This window comes from Channa argus, chromosome 7 (genome assembly GCF_033026475.1).
Source record: "Channa argus isolate prfri chromosome 7, Channa argus male v1.0, whole genome shotgun sequence".
NCBI lineage: Eukaryota > Metazoa > Chordata > Actinopteri > Anabantiformes > Channidae > Channa > Channa argus.
The window spans coordinates 27,837,477-27,859,956 of NC_090203.1; the positions used below are offsets into that span (position 1 = coordinate 27,837,477).

Here is a 22,480-nt window from a genome sequence, read left to right on the forward strand (position 1 = left end):
TGTACCCAGGAGGAACTGGCAGTCCAACCCTGTAGGTAACAGATGACAGATGTACCAACTGAGTTACAGCCACCCTACTACAAGCCTGTAGTCTTGACTCACCAAAGCTGCTCCTGACAAAAGCTCTCGTATACTTGCTGCCCTGGCTTTTCATACAAACTGACCTGCAGCTCATACAACAGCACCTTCAGATGGGGGCTTATTCACAAAGCAGAGACCAAGGCCTTGTTAGTCTGTAAATATTACTGTTTATTCCCTAAATTGCTATTTTTTTTATTATATTCCATGTTGTTTTATTAAATCTTTATCACTGAATTGATCGCACATCTAGACACATCTACATTGTGTAGAGATCCTGACTTGTTACTGTTTATAATAAGGTAAACTAACACTTAAGATTTCTAGCACTGCTGATCATCATCATCAGTCTTACTGTCATTAGTCACATAGAGGGGCCAACACCAAACCCTGATCCGATTACCAATATGGTTGGAGCATGCTTCCTGAGTACATGCTGTCTGCAGCAATCACTGTGCTGTCGCTTGTGTTTTTTCTGGTCTTTATAAGAAACTGTATTTATCTAACTTTCCCTTCTGTGTAGGAGACAGAATTAGATGAGAAGTGGTTGGGGTTCCCTGGGACCCATGAGCCAAACACCAGCAAGGATGTGTATACTAAAGCAACACAAGAGGTTCAACAGTTACGAGAGCTGCTGGGGGCCCGATGCAATGATGTGATCGCAGCTTGGGTTTCATACCAGCTGCTGCAGGAAGCATGAAAAGAAGTTTGAGGGTGATGGCACCAACCATCAACTGCAACCTTCCATATCCGAGGCAGGCTGGGGAACTTTGTAATAGCTCTCTCACTTATTTCCTGTTCCAGGGTCTCTCCAAAAGATACATATTGCCCCCTCCCAAAACAATTGACAGATTTTACAATTTCTGTATGTAATAAATACATAAATGCAATATTACAGTATTGAGACTAATACGTTTTACAGTTTTAAAGTCTAATTGTTTTAGAGCTGATAGTGGGTTTAGTTTTTAACAAAGAGAAAAACAAGTGCCAGCTATTTGTTTAACACACAGCCACCTGACTCTCTGTCCTGAAGAAAGACAATAATTTCAATTAAACATTCTATCATAACTAAATATTAGTACAACACAGCACAACACATTTCTTTATGTGGAGCTTCACAGCACAACAGCTTGCTTACATTTCCTTTCTCCCTAAACACAGGGAGTTTTGTTAGGAAGCACACGAGAATGTAAAACCAATGAGGATTTCTCAAAGTGTTTCCAGGGCTGCAGACACACGTATGTGAGGCAGCTCTGCACTGTTTTCTCTCTCAGTCCTTTCAGCTCTTACTGCAAGACACAGCTTGCTATTGTCGACGATCACTAGAGGTTTTTTACGGCATTCTTGGGTTCGTGGTAATTCAGATCATGTACTTTCATGCAGGAGCACAAAGAAACGCACACATACACACACTCACATGCAGACTCATAGACATACACAGCATGCTGCAATGTGCTGTCACAGAGCCCTGTCATTAATAATTCCTCCTGTGAGTGATGACACCTATATGGATACTATGAGTATACAATTTCACTGCTACGATCAAACATAACTTCATCCGAGAGGGACAAACTCTTGACCTAACATTTCCTCCTCTCTTGCCCTCTCTGGATCTCTGCACAGCTCCCCACCATCATCAGTGAGGGGGTGAACGTGGTCGTTTCCATGACTATCCAGTGTTGCTCTTTCCGAAAACAATGACGGAGGTTGGTGTTTAAAGGTTTAAAGAGAGATTTATGAAGCGGCAGACGAGGCGGCTTCTTCCTCTGCTGTTTGCTCCCGTGTACACTCTGCTCTAAGCTGTAGCAGGAATGTAATGGCTCCTGATGAACACAGTCATATACAGTGTGTGAACGCAGAGAGCAGCTGTGCATTGCACCTACTCAAACTCAGCATGGGGTTCCCTGAACATTTACGCTGATATCTATAAAATCGTGAGCACAGTTTGAATAAATCAGGGCAACAAGCAATGGTTGCGCTCTACCTATAACATTTTATGTTTTTAAGAAAAAAAAGACATAAAAAATAATTTGGTGCCACCCTCCAATTTGTCCCTTTAATTATACACGCCAGTCATTTGCACCTTTATTATGCTGATACCAGTGAAAAGCAGACAGAGAATAGGTGCAGCGAACGTCCTCAGCTGCACTGTAAACCAGGACAGTTTAATGAGTTTTCATTTGATTTCCAAAATCAGTTTCTTCCTCCCGGAGGCTCGGTTCTAACATATGACACAGCACCTGATAGATGCACCTGACAGCTACCAGTTACCTGAGGCCAACGCTACTGTGCCTTCTCACGACAAACACTTAACTAAAAGCAACTGAACGCAGACTTGAATGGCTCATTGAAGAAAAATGCAATGGCTCCAGCAGCTGAACAAAGTGGATGGTTTGGACTCTTCAGTGGAACATTTAAAGACCTGAACAACAAAAAGTTTCCACTTTAGAACTGCAGAAAAGCATAGTGCACCGAGTGTTGGGAATCTTAATCACAAAAGACTTATTTAACCCTGAAGGATAACCTGTAGGTACAACCTTGATATTGCGGACAAATAATATTTTATTTTGCTCAAACAGAGGTTGTGGCTCTTTTGTCTTAATATTTAATGATAGTGACAGAATTAGATAATATGGTGACTTATTACAAATGTTCTACTATTCAAGAGTGTATAATTTAAGTGGTCACGAGAAAACTCTAAGCTGGAATCATATGAGAGAGAGGATCATATGAGGAAATAAACTAATGTTTTAGTAACCACAGTTTGTGATTATGAGTCATCACCGACTGACTCATATGGAAAAGCTGCTGCTTTGAAAAAAGAAATGATATGGGGTAAATTAGTGCTATAAACTAAAAACCCAGGCCAAAGATCTTTTTTCCCACATATTTCGTGCACTCAGATCAGGCATCTCCAAAAGTGAGTGAGCGACTACTGCTGACTGTGCCTACACAACATATTATAGGTGAAAATACCGGAAGGCTGCATCTGGAGGGGCAGTAAGAAGAAAACAGGTTAAAAACGATGCATTCTAAAAGGTAACTTGGGGACCAGTTGATACCATGTAATGAAATGCATGTTTGCACAATAAAAATCCCAAATTAATTGATTTATATACACCTTTTAATTTAAGAATAATAAGGAATTGTGCGGAAATAATATTGTTTAATAATGGTAATTACAGCAATGTAATTTTGTGTGTCATGAACACTAAAAGTTCTGCGTTCATTGATGTAAAACTAAATTTAAGTTGTGGTAGCTTAATAAAACTGACATCGTAACTCAGTTTCATTCTACTTGAGTGCAGATTTTAAGTCACTTCCTCCATCTACCTAACGCAAAACAAGCAGAGGGGTCGTCCACCAATCCCACATTTGTTGGTTTAACCCTGTGAATGTGTCCTTGAGCAAGACACTGAACCCCAACTTAGCCAGCTCCCCCATCGGTGTGTGAGTGTGTGTGTGAGTGTGAAGAGATGAATAAGAAGCAGTGTGAAGCGCTTTGAGTGCTAATAGGTAGAAAAGCACTTTATAAGTGCAGAACATTTACCATCTACACGACCTGCTGTGCAGTGCACAAAGAAAATCGTTTGCTTTACAAAGAAATTCTTTTATGTGAAGTTCTTATGCCTATAGTTCTAGTAAACTGATCAATAAAGGACAACACATTTGATAGAACCAGTTGTTCTACTACACATAGTAAATATGTCAAGTAACCATCCTCTTCTTGTGTCAGTGGATAAGATTCATAGAGCATCCTTTGTGAAATGTGTTAGACTACAGAGGGCTTTTTATTTGTGCCAGTGGGAGGGAAAGTGTGTTAGAGATTTTTTTTCTATGGACAAACTAAGTGGAAAAACTATTTGGAGCAACTTCATGTTATATTATTGTATTATATCAGTAGCTAATGGGGCCTGGTGGCTTAGTGATAGGGCACCGGGTTGGGATGCAGAAGGCCGCGGGCTCAAATCCCACCCCACCATAGGCAACCCTGGTGCCAGTCAGGAGCCCGGATAAAAATGGGAGAGTTGCGGCAGGAAGACGTGCAGAACATGCAGAACGTGCTTCACTGTCGACACCTGGAAGCTGGAAGCGGAACTTAAATACATTTCTTGCGGAAAAGCGGATTGCGCTTAAGCAGTGTAGTTTCCTGCCACCAATAATTTTCACCAAACATTGTCATAACTTGAAAAGATTGACACAATTTTTTGTTTTTGTTTTTAGCCAAAGCGTTTTCAGAGTGTGTGACAGTATCAAATCGCAATCAAGTCAGTTTTTAACTGTAGTTGACTATAAATAAATACTGATATATCACTAACAACTACAACAAACCATAGCACTCAACAAAATCAGCAGTTCCTGCTAAAAATTAAAATCTACTGCATACTGAGGTATTCTGATTAAATGCAGTAAGACGTAAGTACATCGTACGTCGTAAGTACATCATAAGTGAGTGTTGGCCAGCTCCCCCATCACAAAAGGACCTCAAAGTCAGGAAGACTGACTTTTCTGAAAACACATGAAAAGACTAAACTGTCTGCATGCCACAAAAAAGCTGATGTGGTGTGAATGGCAGCCGCAGTTGCTTCTACCCGGTGGTGGATTTTCAAAACCAAACAGGAACATAATCTCCTAAAGGCCCTTTCCTTCTCACAATCAGACAAGTATGTGATAGTTGCTATTTTTAGATGGCTCTCGGTCTCCATTAGCCCCGTGTCAACTCCCTCCCACTCTGTCTCTTATATTGTCTCTCTGCTCCACCTCAGCTTGTTTCTTAGCCTTTGTGTCCATTTTATCAGCGAGCTCCTGTCAGTGTCCTCTCGGATTTGCCTGACACCACCTGTATGGACTGAACAGCAGCCAAGATCACTCCTCCAAAAAAGCACCGTTCCCAGCTGAAACAATGTTAGACACAATTGGCCTGTAAACTGAGCTGGGAACGTTTCTGACTCACATGTCCATATATGGACCTGGATAGACCTGTATGAGAAGAAGGGGTTCAGTCTTGAATTTGAATTTACAAGCAAAGCATTACTGGCAGTCTGATGGCTCCCAGGCCGCTGGTTAAATGTGGACAGTGCTTTTGAGGGCAGAGCTTTCTGAACACCTCATTTGTGAATCATTTGGATGAAACTGATGCCAGAAAATGATGATGGCAGCTTGACAATGTGCTGCCGATTGAAATGTAGTGGTAGTGGAGGCAGCAGGTGTTTGGAGCGATCGTGGAAAGTACAACAGAGGAGAAGGATGAGTCAAACCTGTTCTGACAGATTGTTTGGGAGATTTTCTTTCCACTCTCCATAATCCTGAAGGTCAGCAGAGATAGAAGAAAGGAACTTTGTATGACAAAGTAAAAGGCTGATTTACAGTTATATTTTGGGCATTTTACTGAAGTCTGGCTTTAAGCCTTAGTCATTCCACAGAGAGGCACTGCCAGACTCATCTCGTGATTAAAGGATGCTGCTTGGCAGGGCCAGTTGGTGAGCTACTGGTAACTAAGCTCTGTGATTTGGTCACATATTCCTCGCTATGCTAGCATAGCATATGCCCACCATCCTCTATTTGTGTCTTTATTTTTCATTTTTTTGATGGGCTCAACAGTGGAATTTCAGATTTTGAGAAAGTTCATTGAACCTTCCCACCAAGCTGATCCAGGCTCAGGAGCAGGACCTTTTTGTTTGTAGTAATAATGCTGGTTTAGCTTGTTATGGCAGAGCATTGGGGCCACATCAGGGTACAAATGTTGACAAGCTGCTTCCGAGTTTAGTAAGAAGGACATTTCATCTGCTCACGATAAATATAGAAACAGAAGAGATGTGGAGGCTGCGTAGTGCAGACTGAAACAGCTGGTAATGGACAGATGCAAGCGAGGTTATGGGAACACCTGCCTGCAACACAGAGAGGACGTGTTGCATCACAAGACACAATAAGACAATTCATGAACTTGTTTGATCCTGAAGTTATGGAGCTAAGGTGGCTATATGGTCTAAAACCTGTTGTGAATTAGCTTCACCAATTTATTCATATAAGATATCTTATACCGATTGTGTTCAATTCTAATTTTCAACTGTCAACTTTATTCTCATTATTTCTACTTTATTGTTGAAATGCAGAATAAAACATTTTTCCTCCTCTTAGTTTTTGCAGTTTGTGTTCTCAGCGCTTTCTAAGTAGGGAACTTGTCGTAATCGCAGTGATTGCAGTGGACTGTCCAGTGGTTCTTGTCCAGTTGTAAAGAAAGGATCAGAAAAGATGTGTATCTAGTAGTAATTTTGAGAACTGAGGTATAATTAGTACATTAGTGTGTAGGGAAGCTCTGCAAGAGTAATTCAAGCTTAAAAAGTAACAACTTACTGCTGTAGTGAGCAGTATTGTAATGTAACATATTACTTTAAATAAAACTGTAATATGTATTTTAGCCTAATAATGATCCTAGCAGACAGTAGGTGACAGATCACTGTGAAACACACTTTTTAATATATGTGTTGCCCCTGGATGAAAACATATGTGAGTTTGGTAAGTTTTGGCTAAACTTGCTATTAGCCTATTTAACCAAAGGCAGTGGTTTTCAACATCAATTTACTGCATCTCAGAACTACCTTTCATCAGCATGAGCTGATCATCGCTCTTAATGGTCAAGCTCCATCATATTTAAAAGATCTCATAGTTCTGTATCGCCCGATTAGACCACTTTGATCCCAGAATACAGGCCTGCTTGTGGTTCCCAGAGTTTGTAAAAGTAGAATGGGAGGCAGAGCCTTTAGCTATCAAGCTCCTCTCCTGTGGAACCAGCTCCCAATCCAAATTCGGGGAGCAGACACCCTCTCTACTTTTAAGACTAGGCTTAAAACTTTCCTTTTTGATAAAGCTTATAGTTAAAACTGCTCACTCAACCTGAACTAGCTTTTTTCTATACATTTACTTGTCACCACTGTATGCAATTAATTCTGTGTCCTACAAGTTGTACGATGCTTTGTTGTTGTTTTGTTGTTGTTTTTCTTGTTGTTTTGTTGTTGCTTTTCGTTGTTGTTTTGTTGTTGCTTTTCGTTGCTCTTTTCTTTTCTCTCTCCCCTTTCCACTCACCCCAACCGGTCAAGGCAGATGGCCGCCCACCCTGAGCCTGGTTCTGCTGGAGGTTTCTCCCATTAAAGGGAGTTTTTCCTCTCCACTGTTGCCTAGAGCTTGTTCAAGGGGGATTTGTTGGGTTGCTTCTACATACTTGTTTAGTCTGGACTTTATTCTGTAAAGTGCCTTGAGATGACTTTGTTGTAAATTGGCGCTATATAAATAAAGTTGAATTGAATTGAATTGAATTACATTTCAAATGTCTTTTTTGTCAGTGGCACATTTAAATCTTACTTACATGACCTGATTCTTCAAAAGGTCAGATTCCACTTTAAAAATAAGCAAAGAAAGCACCAATGAAACGAGCGGAGAGGGAGGTAAATAAAGGAGTGGAATTACGAGGGTGTGTAGGGCGGGGCGGGGTGAGGAGGACATGATGTGGAGTGAATTATCCTGGTGGGTGGAGGAGCTGGGGGGAGGGAGGAACAGGCCTGTGACTGGTTCCACATGAGGAGGAAAAGGCGATCAGAGGTTAGCGTGGAGAAGCAGGGATGCCTGTGCTATGAATCAGCTGTCTAAATATGGTCCTCGCTCTTCATCGCAACCCACCCATCCACTCCCTGTACAAAGTGGATCATAGATCACCTCTTCTTCACTTTATCTTTCACTTATACTCTGCAACATGTACTAGTCTACCCTCCCCAAAGTGATGAAGCAATCTCCCCTCAATCATCCTATGCACTATTTCTCTCAGCCTGTCAGTCTCTAACATAGGTGGCAGAGATGTGCCACAATCCTGCTCTTCGTATTGTCATTGTTCCTGCATCCCCTCAGTATCTGGGGCATTTAACCAAGACACAGAGTGGGTTGTCACACCACATCTAAATGCAAAAATGACGGAGCTCTACTAAATGGACACACTGGAAGGCAGAGTAGATGTAATTGTTCTGCACTTATGAAGCACTTTTCTACCTATTGGCACTGAAAGCACTTTGCACAGCTTCTTATTCACCCATTCACACTCACAATCACACACTCACACACTGATGGGGAAACTGCTATGCAGCTGGCCAACACTCACCGGGAGCAACTAAGTTGGGGTTCAGTGTCTTGCTCAAAGACACTTCAACAACTGTGAGATTGGTGGACGACCGCTCTCCCTTCCTGTGCCACAGTCGCCCACAGATGTAACAGACTGCAGTTCACTGAATCAGTTAAAAAACTGCAAGACCTGTTGCTAATGAAACTAAAATGTGTGCAAGCAGAATCCTCTGAGAGGCTCTGCTGTTACTAAAGCTGATGCTGTAAAGTAAATGTATGGATTAAACCCATCCATTCATTATCTTTAAACCCTTATCATGTTCAGGGTTGCAGGAGGCTGTAGCCTATCACGTTTATCATTGAGTGAGAGGTGGGCTACATCCTGGACACATCTCAGAGAGAAAACAATTAACTCTTACATTCCCACCCACTGGCAATTTAGAGTCACCAACTGACCTAAAATGTATGTCTTTGGACTGTGGGAGGAAACTGGAGAACCCAGAGGAGACCCGCACAAGCACGGGGAGAACATGCCACTTCACCACTGTGATGCCGAGATACGTTAAATGTCACCAGGGAATTGTGTGGATTAGTTTAAGTCAATTGGGGGCAGAGGTGCAAGCAGAAAACTTTTTCTTTTCCATAGTATCAAAAAGTTAGTTTTGATAAACCAGCGATATCAGCATTTAGCTGGTTTTCTTAGCTGCTCTCTACACAATTCATCAATGTAATATAGTAATATCATAGTTGATAGTAAAATTATTACCACACGCTCAGTGTGATCACAAACCACAGAGGGCTACATTCAAAACTCACTCTTAGCTCTGTTTTGATCTTCACCAAGTGCTGAGAGAAATATTTTCTTGTGCAGCTAAACTTTCCAATTTGCGAACACCAGCTTTGTGTTCAGAGTGTCTCCAGTGTGGTCCTGCACAGGTGGAGTTACTGATACAGATTTTGGCTAAAATCCGCGGACTGGACTCATTTTCAGTGGCAGATGACCCCGTTGATCCATCGTGAACATTAAACCTTTAATAAACTGCTCTGTGTGGTTCTTGTCAAATTGCTAGTTGGATCCTCAGAATGTGTAGTAAGCCGTGTTCCCTGGCAGCATGTGGACTCAGTTGTCAAGGAACTGAACAAAGATGTGAGGGAGTAAATCTCAGACTTACTGGACATTCAGGCTTCAATGAGCCAAACACACGCAGACCCACAGAGAGGAGGACAGCTGCTCATGCTAACGGGGAAACAATCGTTTTCAGCCGATGTGCTGACAGAGCTGCCACTGATCACTTTCCACTTACACATCACACAGTGGCCTGGGCTGATCCAGCATACCGGCGTCTCGATGGGCTGTTGTCTGTGTCGCTGTCATTACCCACAAGTGGTTTTGGTTTGTGTCTGATATTAGTGCAGTGATAGATAGTGAGGATTTGAGCCAGGATGAAATATAATGTAATCTGACTTATGTCGGGCCAAAACATTCCTGTAAATCTCTGAGAGAGAAACATATCCACGCAGAGCAGTGTGCACTCAGGACACTAAGCCTTCCTTTATTATACCGCGTTATAAATGTGTAGCAAGTGGCCAAGTGAGCACTGGTGGAGCGGCCTTCTGTACACTGCTACAAAGCCTGTGAGCTGTTCTCTTTCTGTGTGAGCTCGGTCCTTAGTAACAGTGTGTTATTAGTAATAATAAGAATAATAACGCTGTCCCTCAGGGCAAACTCAGCACAAAAACAGGGGTGTCCCAGTCTAAACCCTGCAGTTTCCTACTCACACAGATGCACTTAGAAGCTCTATGAAAAACTGCCTGCTTGCATGTTTGCATATGTCTCTGGCCAAGAAACTGAACTCCTAACAGCCCATTGCCACCTATAACTGTGCAGTGCTGGTCCAAGCCCGGTAGAAATTGGGCAGAGTTGCATAAAAACTGTGCCAGATCAACATGCGAACAAGGATCCGCTGTGGAGACCCTGAACCCACGGGATAAGTGGGAGGGACAAAGACCAAAATGTTGCCCTCCTGGGGCAACATTGAGGGCCAGCAAATCATGCTGCTGGTGTTAGGAAGATTTGTTATACTAATGGAGCATGAAGAAACTTCATAAGCATATTGTAAATTTTAGACAATATCACACATCAGCAACAATATTGTTATGTTGTAATTTGCCGATTACGTTACATACTTTTTGTGTATTTTATTAATTTTCCTACATATCAGGAGGCTGTAATGAATTTTAAGTCAAAATTCTGATTTGAGCATTTCTATTGATATTTGTTTTTATAACAAACTCTTCAATTTGATATCCCTACTCACATTTACTGATTTAAAAATGAATAATACATTGATGAGCGGATAGTATTACCTAATTTATGTATAAGTTTGGCATCATAATCATTTTTTAAAACCTCGAAGGGCCGGTATTACAGCATTTTTGGATGTTGTAAATACTAAGTGTAACTTAAACACATCTTTGACATATTCTTTATTTATTTCAATGGCTGTAGCTCAGTAGTCGGGTCAGGCAGTTGTCTATGAACCACATGGTCATTGGTTTGACACCTGGTCCTTTCTAAAAATGTGTCCTTGGGTAAGACACTGAACCCTACGTTGGTCCTGGTTGGCTGGGGGAGAACCTTGTGTGGCAACTGTGATCATCAGTGTGAGTGTGTGAATGGGTCAATTAGAAATACAATTTTAAGCCTTTAACCACAATTGTTTAGATTTTTTTAAATGTGGGCCTGGTCGGTTCAGTGGTACAGCATCGGGTTGGGATACAGAAGGCCATGGGTTCAAACCCTACCCCACCAGGTGTGGCCCTGCCCAGGCATCAAGGGCAACCCTGGTGCTAGTCCCAAGCCAGGAAAAAAAAAACAAACTCATGCCCAATCAACATGAGGAACACATTGGCTTGTGGTGACCACTGCAGGGACAAACCGAAAGCCATTGATCTTTCTTTGCCTTCACAAACAGGCCAGATTCTCCTCGGTCATCAAGCGGGTTTAGGTTTTAGGGCCCATTAACATAAAATTATTCATGAGCCCCTGCTCTGAGTGGCTGGAGGTGTCCCCCCAATGTTCGCCAACAGCCAGTGCAAAGGATACTAATGAATAATACATATTCTCTGACTTTATGGTATAAAACCTTAACAAGGTAACAAGCCAGTAGTTATTTAGTGTTCTGATCCTGAATGTGAACGGGAGGACACTGCTCATGCATAGATACCTCAACAAGATGTTTTAGAATTGTAGGGACATGTCTAATAGTCTTGATAAAAACCCAGCCAAGTTTCAAACTTAGCTGGAAGCAGGTAGCTTAGCTTTAGCACAGATACTGCATTGTACTTGTTCAGCTCAGTAACAGAATGCAGTGATGTTCACAGATGTACTTGTTTTAAAAGTATTATCATGTACCCTCAGCGTAGCAGCTGGACAGCGGTGTGCATGTCCTTACATATCAGTGGGAGCTGTTTCAACAACATTTGCTGTCCAGGCAGGAGATTTAAAATTTGTATACCACCTCTTTAAGAAATACCACAGCAGTGTGAAACTAGTAGCCAATTTGTTTTTGTTTATCTGTCCATGGTTTTCTTCAGGGTAAAAGTACAGACTACTACTACCAAGCCACTGCTCCCGCTGAGGTGATATTTAAAGATGTTACCTCCACTGTGCATAGCTGCATAGTTTGCGCAGAGAGATGAGTAGTTAGTACTAACAAGTATTTCAGTGCTGAATAACTGTACATGACTGGCCAAATAAACAGTGTTGCAGTTTACTGGTGGAGTCTGTCTCTGTCTATTGCTGATTTTGAAAGAATCTGCCCTTGAAGGGCAACAGAGTAGCACAGAAAATTGAAAACAGAACAACACATTGTGGTTTGCTTTTTTAATGAAGATGAATCTGACATTATGTCATAGCTGGCAATCAGAAACAATGCCAGTGTTTTGAGTTAGTGAGGGAGCCAGAGATAGGCATTTCAGGGGGAGTTTCTCCTGCCACGGAGCCCAAGCGGCTCCCAAACCTTTTCTATTTCACTGTGTGGTATTTCAATTTTAAGAGATAATTATAAACTCATATAAAATGTGATTTATGACTCTTTCCGTTGTTCAGTTCTCTCAGCATGATGACGGAGATTAGTTTGTTTTACTGAGAGTTCTGCTCTGCTCATCTGCACATCATTATATACACAGCCTGGTTTGCCAACACGCGGAAGCCAAATATATTGTCTAAATATGTTACAATAGCACTAATACACAAGCATTCACTGTCACTCTGAGTTGCCTAAGATGGAGCTCACATTTGACTTCCGCCCAGCTCTTGGATAGAAACCAACAGAAAGAGACAAGTTGGTCCACTCCATGATGTCTGACTTAAGGGTGGAAACTCTGAATGTTCTTGCACCACTGTGCAAAAAGCTGCAAGCTATTACACATCACACTGTGGCCTCACAGACTAAAAAAAGAAACAGGGCTCTCCTCAACTTTTTCTCAAAGGAAAAAAAAAATCCTGCAGTCTGTCTTTTCAAATGAAACATCAGTCCCTCAGAGCTCCGCTCTCTCCTGTCCCTTCATCTCTCCTACCGCTCCTCTGCCTCTTCTGATACTTCTCGAGCTTGCTTGTGGTATTTTCCATCTTTATTACAGAAATGGGGAAAGAGTGACTTTCCCAAGTGATTCTGCTCGACTTGTGCAGCCAGCGAGCGTGGCTGACATGTGAAGGCTAGTCTTTAGTTGTAAAAATATTGTGCTATAAGAGGGAAACTATCTGGAAGCAACTCAGACTGGGAAATACAGCAGATAAAGGCTGGGCAGCAACTTTGGGGAGCACACAGACATACAATGCAGCCATGACCTCTGCTTGATTATGTTGTCTAAGAACAGAAAAAGTGTTTCATGGAGCCTGATTGTATGTGTTTTCAGTTACTGTTTTATAAGAAGTCAATTATGAAAACTCAGGAATTCATACACCAAAGTGGAAAATGAGTGGAAGCTGTGTTTTTGAGTGTATAAGTGTGAGTAATGTCTCCGGTATTTGTGCCTTAGACGTGTCTAACCTACGGTGACCCTGAGACCTCAAAGCACTGCAATTTCACAAAACACATGCAAATGTACAAAAACAACTTCACCAATTTGATAATACGGGCGCAGCATTCAGAAACGCGCTGCAAAAAGCCACAACACAACAAAAATGGCTGTGGGAGCAACTGAAAATACATTTAGAAATTTAAATGTCCGTCACTTTTTAGTGTCCCCTGGAAACATTGCTATAACAGTTGTCTACAATGTTTACAATTTACAATATTCAGTTGCTCCTGCGGTCATTTCAGTTGCGTTGTTGCTTTTGCGTATGTTTTGTGTGCGTATGTTTTTGTATATTTGCTTGCGCTTTGTCAAGTCGCAGTGCTTTGAGCTCAGAGCCTGTCTAACAGTCTTTCAGATTAGTGTCATGCCGGTTTATGTTTTAGCATTAAAATTAAATGTGGGTTTGCATGTTAGGGTTGGGGCAGTCAAACATGTTGGTTGCTGGGATATTTCTATCGTAACAGTTCTTATCAGTTATTGCTCATTTTTTTTAAATTTGCACATTCTGGGTAAAAACTAATTTTGATTAATTCCGTCGTTTGTCGTTTTCAGTCAGAAATTACACAACATTTCATCTGGTGTTCTTAATATTGCAACGGAAGACAACATGGTCATGGCCACTCTGAGCAGTCTACAGGAACCATTTTACAATGTAATCTATTACTCATTACATTTACATTTATATTTGCATTTACATTTAGTCATTTGGCAGACGCCTTCATCCAAACTGACTTACAAGTGAGGTACAAGGCAGCAAACGACTGTTACTCTTTGGAAAATTATTATTTTTTACATATTAATCCCTGTCAAAAGTAATTTGTGGCATTATTTATTATCTTAGTTTTTCAAAGGGTTACGGCCTGGAAGATCTGAAGGAGCAATAGTGGAAATGAGAACAATCTATAACATATGCAGCCGCAAGCTCGTTTAGTTGTTTGTGGTTTTTGTTGGGATGTATGAGCTTGACATTGTTGTCTAACAAAGTGTTTCAAGAGCTTTGAAGTTGGGTTTTTAACAGTGGAACAACATCCTACCAAGTAATGTTCTGCAAAGCAATGGGTGTATGTCCACCTGCTGGTTGTAGGCACTTTTTCTAAGCCAGTTTACTGTTTATGGTGCTGCTTATAGTGTTGTGTGCAAGCACAATGACTATGAATAGTAAATTTTGCATTTCAATTCAATCTTTGCTGAAAACAAAAGTAACTTTGTACCAAGTTGTTATCGAAGGGAAATTTATAATATTACTAGTGAAATATTATTTGTCACTTTTAACACTACTGTACTAGTAAAGTTTTACAGCCCGACACTACACAGCCCCATTACAGTAAAATGTGACGCACTGTGTCCTATGAGTGTGTTAGAAATACAGAAAATTCAATATTTAGTATAAGTGCAAGTTTTGGCCTAACAAAGAAGTTAACATAAGGATACACCAGCATTTATTAGTTCATAATATGACAAATATTTAATATTTTTATATTAAGACCATGAGGTATTGTTATTGATCAGTGTATACTGCTGATACCTTTTGGCAAATGCATTAATGAAATATCTGGATAATGATCACGTGCAGTTTTCGGTTTAAAACAAGATCCTTCTGTCACATAGAAGCTGTAGGGAGGTGGTCACCGTTATGGGTCTAACCTATGTGTGCTCAGCATCATACTACAGGGTTTACACAAACCTGAATAAAAAATTGTTATAATTATTAAATATAATTATTAATATAACAGTTTTACAGCTGTACTGAGTAATGTCTGAGTTTATGGTTATACTTTATGTGCAGCTATTTAACTGTGACCTGCCTCTTTTACAACGCATCAAACACCAGCATTTATAATTAATAGTGTACAATAGATATTAAACTGAATTAAATTGAATGACTTGTAGTAGATAAGGAAGTAAAGAGGCAAAGAGTTCCATTCGTTTTTTAATTCTCATCTGTATTGGGAAGATTAATAGTACTTTTGTGGTGAGCGATGGCCCAGCCCTCTCTCCCCTAAATGTTCGTTGAGGCCAGCACTACTTTAACGAGTCCCTCAGCAAACTGAGGGACATCTCTGGCAAACCAACACATCCCTTTTAAAGTATTTTAAACTGCTACACAATAATTTGCAGCAGATTTTTTTTTACTAGTGACAGAACTCTCACTCGTTTTTAAGAACCTGTACCCACGGGCAACACCCATCCCTAAAAACAAAAAGTTTCATGTACATACACGACCTTAACCTCAAGCAGACAAGCTACACTCTGACACATCTGCAATTATCCACACAGACTCTCACCTGGTAGATCATGACTTTAAAGTTGCGCCTCTTAAGCAGCTCGGCCTCGTTGTTCTCCAGCTTCTTGATCTGGCCTCCTTGCTTCTCCAGGGTGGCCCGCACTGTCTTGACGTTGACGCTCACTTTGCGAACCTTCTCCATCATTTTGTTGACACTGTTGGATGTGGTGGTGTGGCTTTTGCTTAGTTTGGTCAGCTCTCCTTGGATGCTGGTCACCGAACGCTCCATCTCCTGCTGCCTGGCCTCCAAGCCGCTCTGGGTCTGCTGGATCTGATCCACTGCCCCAATGATCTTGTCCAGCAACGAGAGCACAATTACCCCATTCACCTGCTGGTCTGACTTCGAAGCTTCATCCTTATCTTCGGCCGTGTCCCTCTCTATGCTCAGCTCTTTCTTGGCTGCAGCCAGGGCATCGTCTTCATCGTCTGAGGGTGGGAGGTTGACCTCATCGTCTGAGATCTCAGTGAGGGTTTGAGGCTCTAGCTGTGCACATGAGGATTCCAGTGCTTCCATGGCTGCCATGTTGATGTGTTTGGAGTGTACAGTTGGCTAATCACGTTTTTTTTACCAATAGTTCTTCTAGATTTTTGTCTCTCTCACCTGTTTATTGTCTTCTTTTCTCCAGGACTTTACTCTCTCTATTTCTAAACAGACTTATCTGGCTCCAACATAGATTGACTTTATCTCTCTTTCTTTCAGTCTATCTGTCTACAGCAAATCCCTGGAATCAGGCCAGCGTGAAGGGAAAGCCAAGCGATGCTGGATGCTACCACACGAGCGTTAGGATGTGAATGCCACACCAGACAGAGAAAACCTCCAGTCAAGCTGCAGCCAGCAGGGTTTTTTCTGTCCAGCCCTACTTTTTCCACTGGGCTCTTCCTCTCTTCAAACCACTCCTCATCCCCTCCCTAAATACACACACAAACACACACACACACACACACACATCAGTACAACTCCACCTACAGCTACTAGGTCCAGCCCCTCTATGATTCAATAACACACACCCCTGGTCTAGCTTTGTCCCATCAGCATGGTTAGAATAGTTAGAGCAGAGCTGTGCTCATCTGGCTGCATACAAGCTAAGGCACAGCAGAATGAAGAATGCCAGGCAGGCTACGTTCCTGTTTCCACTCCTCTTCCACTTTTACGCAGAGCATGTTTTAAGAGGCAGCGCTGGCTTTATCATGGATGACAGCAGGAAGGAAAAGGAACTCTAGTGAAAAGGACATAAACAATAAGATTGAAAGCAGAATGATACTTTCATCAGTTAAAGGCACAGAGTTGGCTTAAAAATTCACATTCCAGTTTCACATAAACAGCTTCTTAAATGCTGTTAAATAAATAAAACACATTATCTTAGAACAGTTGATCTGGAATAAAGTTTACAGTGCTTTGTATTATTTTAATGTTGCTAATAAATCTTGACTACTTACTAAATATTTTATGTTTTTTGAGTTTAGAGTTTGCAAAGCTGTTCTATTATGAAATGGTTGCTTGTCCATAAACTTTGTGCACTTGTGGTCAGTGTCACAGTAGGTGTCTGTCATCTTGCATCATGTCATTCAGTGTGTGACTGTTTATGTCTGTTTGTGTGTGTCTCTCTGTGTTGGCCCTGAGTTAGACTTGAGACCTGTCCAGGGTGGACCCCACTTCTTCCCCTGGGAAAGGCTCCAGCCCCCCTTGAAACTAAACAGCATAAGCAGTTAAAATAATGGTTGCATGGAATAAATTATTTCTGTCACCGGTGGGTGAGAGAAATAAGTTAAATAACACATTTTAATTTAGTTTAATTTGATGTTAGTAACTAATTTAAATGAAGTTTGGCAAAACCAAAAAAGGAAAACCTCTACCTGCTTCAAGCCACCATGTTTTCACGCTATTTTGCAACAGTTTGTTATCTTCCTGGCATTGTGGTATCGTGGTGCCATTCGCAGGGTTTTTCTTCTAGACTTGAAAAAACTGTGTGTAGTAAATTGATCCTCAGATGAAATATAAGTGCTGTGCCCTTTTCAACATGAATACAGTAAACACTACTCATATTTCTTTAAGACTGGTAAACAATCACTCTCAAAGTATATTAAAATACATCGGTGGAGCCACTGGTATCATCCATTCTGTAAACTGAAAGTTTAGGAAACATAATATGTCTGCAGTACCTGCGGGTGCATGAACAATAGTGTTGAGCTTATGCTAATCGAGTGTCAGAATGAGAAAACACTGCAATACAAAGAGCTGAGACGATAGTTGTTACCAGCAACATGCTTCATCTCTGAAGTCTGAAGTCACAGAAAGAGTCATGAAGCAAATAGCTGCGAGGACATTTAAATACGGATTGCTTTCGTATATTATCAGCACAGCAGGATCATTAACAGCTGAAATTGTTCTGGATGAGTCCTTTTCTCTTGGGATCCATGGTACCAAATACCAGAGTACACATGCATCTCATTGTTATTCCCTGTTTACGGTGTTACTGCAATCTTGCTAAAAATCCTAATGCACGCAAGTTATAAAATCCACACGGCACCCCCCAGTGAGTCAGAAGGCTATCTCTGAAAAGAAATCTGCCTTCCATACTTTACAGAATTGCTCACTGGCAGCTGCCCAATGTCCTGGTTTAACCCCCAGTTTTGATTCCATATGGAAAAACTGTGGTTGTTATAAAAGGAACGTTTCTACAGGACCCCATTAGTACTGAGTCAACACTTGGCTTCTCGTGGACTGTTCCACCACATCAGGTTCACCTTTTTTTTCCCTAGGGTTTAGAGTAATGCCTTTGGTAGCACTTCACTTTAGCTGATACTCTAAAGAAATTAGGTGTCATAAGCATCTTCCAGGTTCATGCTTTGGAAAGCTTTTCCAGCTGAAGCCGTTTGATCTAGAGTTATTACATCCTCGAGGTAAATAGCAGAAACACACCATTCATGTTCCAAAGCAATCTACCAGGAATGTGTGTCTGAATGTATGTGACTGGCTGTTGCACTGCTCTGTCAAGTGATGTCACACTGCTGTGCAGTTCCTGACACGAGGCTGTGAGACTTTGCTGGGGCGGTTTGATGGTACTACCTCGTTAGAATGAACGAGAAGTTCTGCATTTTTTTCAAAAATTCTCTGAAATGCTACTTCCAACTTCAAAAGCTCACATTTCAATGAAAGAAAGACAGTAAAGGCCGTGGTAACATTTGTTAACATATGGTAACGTGTGTTTCATAACAAAAAAATAATACAATTCATGAAAAAAAAACATAAATGCTAGTGCAAGATAAGACAAAAAGACAAGACATATGTGACTTATGTACAGTGTGTGATTGCTTGTGAAAGTGCATCAGGGTCGGAGGATTGAGGATTACTACTACTACTAATAATAATGATGGATATTAATAAGTGATAGAATAAAAAAAAAGTAGATCATCACTAGTTAAATTGTTAGGGGTTTGTGGGGGTGTGCGTGGAGATGTGTGTGCCTTCAGTCCCAGGCATTTGTTTAAACGTAAATCTTCTTAAAATGGGTTCCAGGTTTTATTGAAGTTTGATATATTGTTTTCTGATGTTTTCTCTATAGTTATGTATTTCCAGTTTTGAAGAATTATTTTCTTGATGACTGTTAGAGAGATGAGTAATGGGTTTTTATATTTAACTTGGAGATGATCAACTTCTGAACTATTTCCAAGTAAACAGAGGGTTGGAGATGTGGGGAATCTGCTGCTCAGGATGGTGGAGAATGTCCCTGTCACCGCTACTCACACAAGTGGTGTGGAAGTAATCATCTGTGCTACCTGAGGTGCTTTGTGAGCAGGTATCTGTGTTGCTTAATCCCTTTTTAAACATTTCGCTTTGAGGGATGTGGGTTTTGTGAATGGTCTTGTAATGTAAAAGTTGTACATTTATGGAGAAGGTGTTGTTACAGATTTCTATCCAACAGTTAGAGCCATAGATAAATATAGCTGGGTATCATCAGCATATCAATGGAAATGTATGGAGTGTTTTCTAATAATGTTGCCTAAAGGAGACATATATAAAGTAAAAAGTATTGGTCCTAACACAGAGACTTATGGAACTCCATAGCTAACCTTTGTGTGCATGGAGGATTCATCATTAACATGAACAAATTGAAATCTATCAGATAGATAAGATTTAAACCAACCTAGTGCAGTTCCTTTAATCCTAATTTCATGTTCCAGTCTCTGTAATAAAATGTTGTGATCAATGGTATCGAATGCAGCACTAAGATCTAACAGAACAAGTATAGAGACGAGTCCATTATCTGAGGCCATGAGAAGATCGTTGGTGACTTTTACCAGTGCTGTTTCTGTACTATGTTGAACTCTAAATCCTGACTGAAAGTCTTCATACACATTATTCCTATGAAGGTGATCACATAATTGTTTTGTAACTACTTTTTCAATTATTTTAGAAATAAAGGGGGGATTAGATATTGGTCTGTAGTTGGCTAAAACACCTGGGTCAAGCAGACATGTTGTTGTTTTAGATGAGGTAATAATTGAAGTTAGCTCAGAGAGATCTATGGGTAAAAAGCAGTCTAACAGGGATTTGGGGCCTTATCGATGACTCTAGCACTGTTGTACATGAAGAACTATCTGTAATTTTTGGGGGGAGGATCTGGTGAATTCTTTCTCTAATAGCTACAATTTTATTCATAAAGAAGGTCATGAAGTCATTGCTGCTCAGAGTTAAGGGAAAACTAGGCTCAACAGAACTATGGCTCTTAGTCAGTCTGGCTACAGTGCTGAACAGAAACCGGGGGTTGTTCTTGTTATCTTCTATTAATGATGAATAATATGCTGTTCTGGAAACACAGAGAGCTTTTTTTGTACATTTTAAATCTATTTTTCCAGGCTAAATGAGATTCTTCTAAATTTCTGGAACCTCACTTCCTTTCTAACTTTCGTGTTTCCTTTTTCAAGTTGCGTGTTTGTGAACTATACCATGGAGATCACCTCTGCTGGTTTACTGCCTTCTTTTTTAGAGGGGCAACACTATCGAGTATTGTACGTAGTGAGGCTGCAGAATTGTCAACAAGATAATCTACTTCTGCAGGAGTAACATTAAGGAGACTACTTTCCATTGTATTAACATATGGTGAAGTAAATGATGAAAGAATCATTACTTTAAATTTGTTGACAGCTTTTTCACTTAAGCGTCTGCTATAGTGGAATTGTTTCCTAACTGCTATATAGTCCGTTATTGTAGATTCAAATGAAGAGAGTTATGAGGAAATATTGTTAACTTATCTGCTTCAATTCCATACGTAAGAACGAGGTCTAATGTGTGACTAAAACAGTGAGTGGGTTTATTTAAATTTTGGGAAAAACCAATTGAATCTAATAATGAATACACACAGTGCTGAGTCAGTTACTGTCAGCATCTACATGAATGTTAAAGTCACCCACTATAATGACTTTATCTGTACTAAGCACTAAATCAGATAGAAAATCAGAAAATTCAATCAGAAACTCTGAATAAGGGACTGGAGGACGGTACACGATAACAAATAATAGTGGTTTTTGAGTTTTCCAGTTTGGGTGTGAAAGGCTGAGAGTAAGACTTTCAAATGAGTTATAACTATGTTTAGGTCTAGGAATTATTGTTAAGCTACAATGGAAGATTGCTGCAACTCCTCCACCTCGGCCTGTGCTTCTAGGAACATGATCATTAATATGACTTGGGGGGGTTGACTCATTTAAACTGACATATTCTTCCAGCTGCAAACAAGTTTCAGTGAGACAAAATAAATCTTATCGATGATCATTTATTAAGTCATTTACTAACAGAGATTTAGCAGAGAGAGATCTGATATTTAATAATCCACATTTAATAGTTTTGGGGTTTTGTTCTGTAAGAGGAGTAGTCTTAACTTTTATTAGGTTATTATGATTAACTCCTCTTGTTGTCATATTTACTTTATGTAATTTAGGTCGGGGAACAGACACAGTCTCTATAGGTATGTGGGAGTTGTGGGGGGGTGACGGTTGTAAGGACACTGCAGAGAGGCGTGTAGGACTGGATCTCTGCATCCTAGGCTCAACTCTGGATTGTCATACTTTTGGTTGTCTAATAAAACCAGCCATATTTCTGGATAAGAAAGCTGCACCATCTAAAGTAGGATGGATGCCATCTCTCCTAATCAGCCTAGGTTTTCCCCCAAAACGTTTCCAATTGTCTATGTAGCCCACATCGTTTGCTGGACACCACCTAGACAGCCAGCGGTTGAATGACGACATGCGGGTGTACATGTCGTCACTGGTCAGATTTGGCAGGGGACCAGAGAAAATTACGGAGTCCGACATTGTTTTGGCAAAGTTACACACCGATTCAACGTTCATTTTAGTGACCTCTGATTTGCGTAATCGGGCATCATTAACTCCTGTGTGAATAAATAATATTACTGTATCTACAAGTATCTTTAGCCAGGAGTTTTAAATATGATACAACGTCGCCCGCTCTGGCCCCACGAAGACACTTGACTTCGGCCGCTGGAGTCTCTAACTTCACGTTTCTGACTATGGAGCTACCAATTACCAGAGTTGGTTTCTGGGGTGTGTCGCTGAGTCGGGAAAATCGATGGGAAACATGAACCGACTGGTGGTGAACCTCGGGCGTCTGTTTAGAATTAGATCTCTTACGAACCGTCACGCAGGACTGGCTTCCCGGCTGCTCGGGAACTGCTGGGGGACAGCTAGCAGGGGCTACGCTAGGTTGCCCCGTTCCAGCTACCGGGGCCTGACTAGCTGCATTATTTTCCATGGTGCGGAGCCGTGTTTCCAAAGCTGCAAAAACCTTACACTTGTTACATAAACCATTATCACTAAAGGAGGCAGCGGAAAAACTGAACATGAGACAAACCGAGCAAGTGAGAGAAGGAGAAACAGAGGGAGACAGCGAAGCCATTGCTAACGGATAAGCGCTAA

General features: G+C 40.9%; 1 protein-coding gene across 1 annotated transcript in view; it reads right to left on the reverse strand.

The window, feature by feature from the left end:
- The window catches only part of cavin1b (caveolae associated protein 1b), a 29,491-nt gene extending 13,026 nt beyond the window's left edge, over positions 1-16,465 (reverse strand). Inside the window, exon 1 of the mRNA XM_067511809.1 lies at positions 15,552-16,465. Within this exon, the coding sequence (XP_067367910.1) occupies positions 15,552-16,073 (522 nt within the window). The 5' untranslated portion in view covers positions 16,074-16,465. The remainder of the gene's footprint in view (positions 1-15,551) is intronic.
- Positions 16,466-22,480: the final 6,015 nt, after the last annotated feature.